Source organism: Parasteatoda tepidariorum, chromosome 6 (genome assembly GCF_043381705.1).
Source record: "Parasteatoda tepidariorum isolate YZ-2023 chromosome 6, CAS_Ptep_4.0, whole genome shotgun sequence".
Lineage (NCBI taxonomy): Eukaryota > Metazoa > Arthropoda > Arachnida > Araneae > Theridiidae > Parasteatoda > Parasteatoda tepidariorum.
The window spans coordinates 79,606,008-79,615,018 of NC_092209.1; the positions used below are offsets into that span (position 1 = coordinate 79,606,008).

The window sequence follows — 9,011 nt, forward strand, 5'->3', positions numbered from 1 at the left end:
ATGATCCGTCTACCACTGAGGATATTTCACGTCAACATTGTGGTCGGTGCAAGCCGGATGCGGAATTCGTATTGACCAGTCATCGCCGGGATCGAACCCCGGGTGACCTCATTGGAAGGGGAATGCTCTATCCCCTGAGCAATCGCGGCTCGACTCCTTCTCTTACATTTTGCCTTCCCCTTCTAATTTCTTAAAATGTGAATTTGTTTTGAATTTTTCCTTCGACAAAACAGATTTCAGTTAGTATAAAATATTCTTTATTTACATATTGATTATAAAATATTCTGGTAGTCCCTGATGTGCTGATGAAGGGTTACATTAATATTCAAACAAATGACTACAGCGTTGTGCACGGTATCACTTTACCAATAGGACTGATAACGGACACTTTGCAATATATTTCCTTTCGATGAATCCAACTGTAACTGTTATCAAAAACAAGAACATCTGAAAAATTGAGGGGAAAAAATCTGTAAGCAATAATAATAATAAATAAACAAGAACTGTTACTGCAGGTAAGGTCAGTAACAAGCAAAAGCCATTGAGAACTAAATTGAAAACAATTAAATCACTTCGTATAGTGGCCTACAGTGCATGCCCTAGGATGTCTTCGATTAGATACCTAGGTGTTACCCCTGCTGCAGAATTTTTTCGGACTTTCTGCGACACTCTAGTACTAATAATATCTTTCTGCAAGATATTTTTAATAATGACAAATATACATGTTACTCATTTAAAGTGTCAACTTAAAAAAAAGAAAACTTTTTGGATAAAATATTTTTTTTTATTTGAATATTATGAGCAATATTCTCACATTTTGCTGGGGGAAAAACACACTAATTATTTCTTTCTTCGCATTTCGTAAATCATCATCACATTAAGAAAAATAATAAATTGTGAAATTCGTAGCAGTAACTACCAAAAAAATGATGGACGGCGAAATCACGTGAATCAGACTCTTTAAAAAGAGGGTACGAAGTTCGTGTTTTCATTTCGAGATTCAGTTGTTGTAATAAATTAGATTGTATTGAAAATATAGGATTTTTTAAAACTATGTGGAAATTGAAAGTAAAAAATAAAAAAAAATTAAAAAATAGAATTAAAATTTCTGTCGAAGAGAAAACCAAATTTTCTACTTCTTTATTCTTTATTTTTCATTACTCTCAAATGAGAATAGAAAAGTCACAAGCATTTTTTTCCCACTCAGATGCGCAAGAAAGGCATCTTTTGAAATAATTCTAATGAAAAGATAAAATTTTTCAAAAATTTCTGCAAGAAGGAAAACCAAAATTAAAAGGTTATTGTCCACTGAAGGGGGCAAAATCTCCCCTAAGGGATGAAAAAGAAAAAAAGAAAAAACATTGCAAAGATATGTTTTTTATAAAGATCTAAATCATTTATATTTTAAATTAATTTTTTACGTAACTGAAAGTGGAAATCATTCTTCGGTAAAAAATTAGCCATCGATTGGAGGCCTCCTCTGAATTGATATCTCAGAGGAGTAAGATTAATACCTGGGGGCGATAGCTCCCTTGGCGCGCAATCGATACGAAGCAAGGTTTTAAATAACATTAATTCTTCTCTTTGGACAGTGTTCTTTAATGTAAATAGCCTCATATTATACACTATCTTGCCAAAAGTATCCGGACACCCTGTTGTTATGGTGATGGGAACATAATGGTGTGGGGGTGTTCCTCGTCGTTTGGGCTAGGTCCGTTAGCTCCTGTGGTTGGAAACAAGAACTCTGAGATGTGTGTGGACATTCTGGACAATGCTGCACTCTATGGCAATATTTCGGCTTATTTCTCCTCCAGCAGGATAACTGCTCCATTCACACATCGAGGCTTGCACAGAAGCTGTTTGACGAAATGGGTATTCAAAAACTGGACAGGCCTTCTCAGAGCCTCGAATACATAGGACACCTTTGGGACGAATTAGATTACATAGCCAGGCCAAATCAACCCTCCTCATTGCAAGCAAGCTGTGATGGAAGTCCTATGAAAAACTGTTGGAAAGTCTTCCCAGTCGTGTGCAGGCTGTCATCGATGCAAAAGGGAGACCAACATCATATTAATATGTGCCTCAGGACACTCTAAGTCCGTACCACTAGGTGTCCGGATGCTTTTGGCCTGATAGTGTATGAAAGAAAGATATACTCACAAATTCCGGATTTATGGCACTTGAACATGCCGGCTTCTGATACGAGATGGGCGTCGACTCTTTGTTTGGGAACAAGCTCCTCCGGTTTCGCCGCTTCAGATCTGTCATTCTTGTAGATGAGTCCGAAACCAATGTCTCTGGTCTCTGTCTCAAATTCCCACTCTATCACCGATTCCGGCTGATCCACGTACACCTGTAATTGCACTTTGGATAAACGAGATACCACCAACTTCTTTGCATCTGGCTGTGAACTGATGCTGGTCTTGCTCTTAATCAAATAAAGTTCTTCCGGTACAGGTTTTGCAAGCTTTATCTAACCATAAAAAAAGTTCATTATACACATTTCATTCATCCATATTTATTTATCCTATCTAAATAATATATTACGTTATAGTTTATCATAATATCAATCTATATATATATATATGTATGTAACATAAAAAGCTTCTATTAATCTTTTTATGTTAGTTTCTTCGCTATAAAACAACTCCTACTTTTATTACTAATTAATGATTCAAATCGAATTGCTTTTTCACACTTTTAATAGCTACATCCTGTTTCTAATTCTATTTTCGGCCCAACCATGCACAAATTTACGTAGATACTTTTTTTCCCTTGTGTATTTGGTATAGTGCGGCTTTCAGGAGAACTCCTCCAGACACCCGTCTCGCGTCGTTGCGGGTACTATGGTTACGAGGAAAGGTCACTTCGAATAGGGGTGTTGGGTGAATAATTTTGTCTCAATCTTAGCGTATGTCGTCGTGAGTATACCATTCGACACCTTCTTTCTTCCATTTAAACCCCATTAGAAATGTGCTCTCGTTTATTACCATAGCAGCAGACAGCCTCAGAATTTCAGTCTAGAGGAGTTCTCCTCAAAGTCGCACTGTACCTCCCCAGCACTTTGCAGTTTTAATAAAGATACTGCGGGAAAAGGTCTGTCGAAAGGGTTAAAGTGGATTATGTAAGATTTTGCCAACATTGGCCTCCAGTAACAACATACAGTTAATCTTTATTATGATGGAACAAACAGATAAAATTGTTTTTTGCTTAATAAAATAACATTGAAACGAAATGAATGGCTTGAAGAATAGACTCAATTAATAATTACTATTTACACTTATTTATGATATCATTACTATTACATTACTATTACATTACTATTTACATTTCCTAGAATGGCCCATCCCGTGACGCATTTTTTACATCTCGCCAAGCTAGATTTTGAAATCTCGCCAAACTAGGTCTCCGGAAGTTATTTCGGGGAGATTATTTTGAACGTCCGATCACACCACTAAAATTCTTAAACCGTGATTGGTTATATGATATGTATACCTACGCGAAAGTTGGATTATGTTAGAAAAGGAGGTAAGGGTTTATTTTTTTCGCCATTTATGCTTTGATCTCTTGCAGTTGGAATCATCGTTATGATTTCATTTTTTAATCGTTATTTCATTTATTACCGTTATTATTTCATTTTTTTAATTTTTTTTGTGTGGTACCGGTTGAAAATGGCGAAAGAATGGACGAGTTAATTTTTAACTTTTGGAGGTGCAGAAGGTAAGAGAGCAATGATTGAATGGTGTATGAATATATTAAAAATATTCTATTAAAAAATTCTATTAAAATTTATTATATTATACTATTAGTTATTATTTAAAAAATTTAATTCGATTAAAAATATTTTAATAAAGTTGTAAAAATTTAAATTGTCTTTTTTTATTTTTAATAATCAATCGCCAAGATGTGAGCTATTCTAGAATTTTACCTTTACTTACAATTTATACAAGATTCGTTTAGGTTGAATGCGGTATCTAATATTTACGATGCAATAGCGCAAAATAAAGTAAAAGAACAGCAAGAAATGCTATTAAAAATATGTAAGAATTAAAGTTGAAGGAAAAACAAACTTGAAGTTCATAAAAGAATTTAGTAATGCAGAGTATGCGTTTGACGTCACGTCACTGCAACATAAAGCCAAGGGGAGGATATTAACATACAGCTCTATGGATCAGTTTAGTGCAGCTAAACAAAGTACTTACAGATTTAGAGCACATGGGATCTCCATCGGGATCTGTTCTTGTACCGCCAAGATATACCGGTAAGACATCGTCATCGATGGACTTTAACAGATCATTCTTCCATCCATCTAGTAAAAAGAAATTATTACACATTTTATTTTCTGGATAGAAACTACTCTGATTCTGAAAGTGACTTTATATCAATTTGGGCATCCTAAACGACAAGTTCTAAAAATGATTTTATGTAACTTTGGGCATCCTATATGACATGCTCTGAAATTAACTTTATTTCACTTCGGGCATCCTAAATGACATCTTCTGAAAATAACTTTATTTCACTTTGGGCATCCTAAACGACATGTACTGAAAATGACTTTATTTCACTTTGGGCATCCCAAATGACATCTTCTGAAAATAACTTTATTTCACTTTGGGCATCCTAAACGACATGTACTGAAAATGACTTTACATCACTTTGAGCATCCTATATGACATGCTCTGAAATTAACTTTAAATAATATGAGTTAGCGGAGTGAGCGAATGAAATCATTTTTGCAAAAAATTGAAAATTTCAGAAAGTCTTTTTTTTTAAATTTTAGTAAAACAAATTTAACTGGAACTAGTTCCACAGTGAACTGAACATAAGGACACGGTTCCCAGTAGAACACCGAAGCAAAGCATTACTGGCTGCTGCTAGTGAGCGGATGGGTGGCAACTCTGATCAGCTCCCATCTTCCCAATAGGTATAATTTGTTTAATTCATTCATTCATTCCTTTCACGTAATAAATAACGAGTAAAATTTATTTAAGTGATTCATTCATTCCTTTCACGTAATAAATAACGAGTAAAATTTGTTTAATTCATTCATTCATTCCCTACACGTAATAAATAACGAGTAAAATTTGTTTAATTCATTCATTCATTCCTTTCACGTAATAAATAACGAGTAAAAAAATTGGGGTTTCTTAACACCTCACCACATTTTTTTTTCCTCAAATAATTTTTCTGACACTGGACAAATCACCAGAATACTAATATTTCATATTTTATAACCAGTGTTGAACTATATCGAGTCATTTTTGAGTTTACGACTATCAATGTTCTACTCTCAACTGGTAAATCCATTAAATCTAAGATTTTAAATATAATCCCAACAAAATTTAATCCGAAATCTTGCCTAATATTTGAAAGGACCCAATTGCATGCTTATGGCGTTAGAAGCACTTTTAAACGCACAGACTTTCATAGAATTCTTTTTTTTTAAACCCAAATGATAGTTTCGAATAAAAAACCTTATAAATTCTTACCTTTTCCATAGATGAAGACTTTTTGCACCGTTGCACCAGACAGCAAAGGTTTAATAACTGAATAGAGTAAATTAAAATAAATCGAAGCTGAAAAGAAATAACCAACTTTAATATCATATTGTTTATAATATCACTAAGATTTTAATGTACATGGTGCAAAATAAGAATGACATCACCTTAACTAACTTTTTATCTAATGATCCGATTTTCACGTGCTAAAGCTGAAATGTCCGACAGTCTAACCTTTCTTTTCCTTTTTTTATTTTCTTAGTTGTCCGACATAACGAACATAAACTGCGCAGTGGATGATAAATAAGAAAGATGTCATTAAGTTTGGACAGTTAAAAGATCAAATTTCTCGTTTATGGTAACCCGTGCTGAGGCCTTCTCTTTCCTGGAAAGTTTTGGTTCATCTCATTGGAAGAATCTATCCCCTGAGCTACCACAGTTCCCAGTTTACCATTTTAAAGATTTCGGTCACTCGCCAGCGGGGATGGTGATTTGTGTCCCTGTGACTTTAGGCTGACAGGCACAATCTTATTTGGCGATGGTGTCCCGGGACTTTCGACATCGTTCAAGATAAATCTCGTCTGACTCCGTAAATATAAATATTGGTGCTATCGCTTTAGAACTTGAAGTTTCCAATACGGTCCTTTTGTTGCCAAAATGGTCGCCAAGTCGAGAAATTTATTCGGCGTTACTTTCTCTTTAAATTATGTTAAATTGCGTGAATTTCTTACAAATTTTCTAATTTAACTGCTTATTTGGGGTCCGTCTGAAATCTTCAGCCTTACAACAAATGAATATTTACAAAACTGCACAAATTTGTAACAGTACTTCTTCATTTTTGAGTCCCGCAGTGGATTGAACGTAAAGACACGAGTCCTAGTAGAACGCCGAAGTCAAGCATCACTGGCTGCGGTCAGTAAGCGAGTGGGTGACCACTCTGATTAGCCTCTGTAGGGATCGAGGGTGCGCGATATAAGCCCTCGTTAAGCTGTTCTACCGTGAAGTGCTCGACTTCGCGCTCAGGTTATCGGGCTACCAAAGTAGGGTAGTCATCCCCTCTGCAGAGGATCAAAATTGCAATGGTATGTCTTCGGATTATACTCAGGGATGTTTCCCAGACCATCGGCAATAGCCCATTGTGCAGCTTTAGTGCGACTTACCTATCTTCCTTTTTGAATTTAGTAATTTTATGCTAATGCATATCCTTTTTATAACTGATTCATTACATTATCATTAGAAGAAATCATTGTTTTGAATTTTCTTTCCTCACAAGCACTTTAATTTGTATTATTTCATAAAAACAACGGAAATTTGAAGTAGATAATGGACTATTAATTCGATGATAATCTAATTACCGATATCGAAAATCGTAACTAGTTAAAAAAAATAGTCTTAACTTTTGGAATCCCGATGCGGAGCCGCTGGTTGCTGGATAAGTGCACTGCAAAAAATACCCGAAAAAGTGCTACATCTATCTATCCTATTTAAGAAAATTGCTATCGGGCAGTGTTATTACTTTAAACGCTTAAGTAATGTGTTAAATTAGCATAAAAAGGAAATTTACTGTTTATAATAATTGCAGCTTTCAATCTCTCAGGATAGTTTGCTTCATAAATTTGAAATACATTCAGCAAGAACTCGAGAGCTGGAAAAAAAAATTACAAACTTCTATACAAATTCAAATTTTTACATATAAATCCTATTATTTATAAATATTTTAATTTATACTTTAAAACAAACCAACATGTATTGAAAAAATTCCTATTTTAATTTGTAAAACTCACTACCCATAAATGTAGAACTAATTATAGGCATGGATTTAGTAAAAAAGGTATGTATCCACACTGGTTTTTCAATTAAATTCCATTTTCCGTCAGTAATGCATTATCGCAATAGTGTTTTATTGTAAACTATGTTTATTTCTACAATCGTTTTTACTTAATTAGTTTTGTTTAAGGTTGATAAAAAAATTAAAAGAGCTTTGAGTGAAGTGATGCTACTGCAAGACACGGAATCTGTCTTGGATAAACATAAGGAAAAATCTTAAGTGTTTATAAATTAGCGAATTTTAATCCAAATCAAGTTTAGAGCACTCAATTTATTTTATAACTGTAGTACTAAATTCTATTTTATTTTCTAACTATCGTTAAACAGCCGACCCTTTTTTGGGTTTACAGCTATCAATGCTCAACTCAGTAGCCTTGCAATTTTGAACAGAATCCAAGTGACAAAAGAACTCCTAGATCAAGCATCGGGACAAATTAGTTTTCGTGAAGGACTTTTTGTTAGAATTTCGCAAATGCTTTACATAGAGAAAAAAGCCACAAAACCTCCCATAGTTAGTCCGACGGCAAGGGGATTCTAACCCATGAGCCGTTTATCAGTAAGGATATTTTTCACCAGCACTGTGGCCGGTGCGAGTCAGAAGCTAAATTCTAATCGTCCATCTATCACTGGGAATTTGAACTTGGCGCACCTCATTGGGAGGCAAGCGCTCTATCTCTGGATGTACTTCGACTCATGTATAAAATGCGTACATACAGTCCATGGCCTAATGAGTTTCTATGAGATTAGACGCACTATGAGATTCTATGTAAAATCTTAATTATCAGGTGATAATTAAGATATACAGCTATATTGTTTTGACGTGTAACCGGTTTGTACTTGTTAACTTTCTTGTATAAATTGGTGAAATTCGACGATATGTAAAATAAATTCGACAATTGGATAAATTAAACTATATATTATATANATCCTACACACTCCTTAAGTAAATATTTAATTTTATTTAAAACATAATTATTTTAATTTTTATGAAAAAATTAAATAACTTAAAAATTAAATTAAATAAGACTAATAAAATGTACGTACTCTAAGGGGGGGAGTAAGACCTTATGTACGGTAATGTACGAAGGGGGGGGGGAGGGGCTTGAAATTTCTCCATTTTTGTGTACGTACTTTTTGAACGGCCCCCTATGAGATTCTATGTAAAATCTTAATTATCAGGTGATACTATACAGCTTTATTGTTTTTACGTGTAACCGGTTTGTACTTGTTAACTTGCTTGTATAAATTGGTGAAATTAGACGATATGTAAAATAAATTCGACAATTGGATAAATTAAACTATATATTATATAAATATAGAATATTTCTTATATCAGGTATTATATTAGTATATTATAATAGACCAGATTATTCGACGCACTGTAGTGTCTTAATAATTACAGGATTTGTACGCGTTTATATGCAATACTTTTATATTTAAACGTAAATGTAATGAGTTTTTATAAAGGATATTTTTATATACTTGTATATATATACTTACCGTATATTCCGGCGCATAACGCTCCCCGGCGTATAACGCGCACCCGTAATTTCTAATAACTTTTTTTAAATTTTAAGATATACTCTTCGTATAACGCGCATGAAAATTTGGATTGTACATGTGCAATATCTCGTCTAGTATCTATAGAAAACCAGAAAGTCTTTTAGTGTGGGACATGTTTAGGTC

General features: G+C 34.0%; 1 protein-coding gene across 1 annotated transcript in view; it reads right to left on the bottom strand.

The window, feature by feature from the left end:
• Positions 1-240: 240 nt before the first annotated feature.
• Positions 241-9,011, bottom strand: part of LOC107446186 (SEC14-like protein 2) — a 14,746-nt gene continuing 5,975 nt past the window's right edge. The window contains exons 5-9 of the mRNA XM_043045855.2: positions 7,063-7,143; positions 5,490-5,576; positions 4,203-4,309; positions 2,161-2,473; positions 241-447 (exon numbers count right to left, since the gene is read on the bottom strand). Of these exons, the coding sequence (XP_042901789.2) occupies positions 338-447; positions 2,161-2,473; positions 4,203-4,309; positions 5,490-5,576; positions 7,063-7,143 (698 nt within the window). The 3' untranslated portion in view covers positions 241-337. The remainder of the gene's footprint in view (positions 448-2,160; positions 2,474-4,202; positions 4,310-5,489; positions 5,577-7,062; positions 7,144-9,011) is intronic.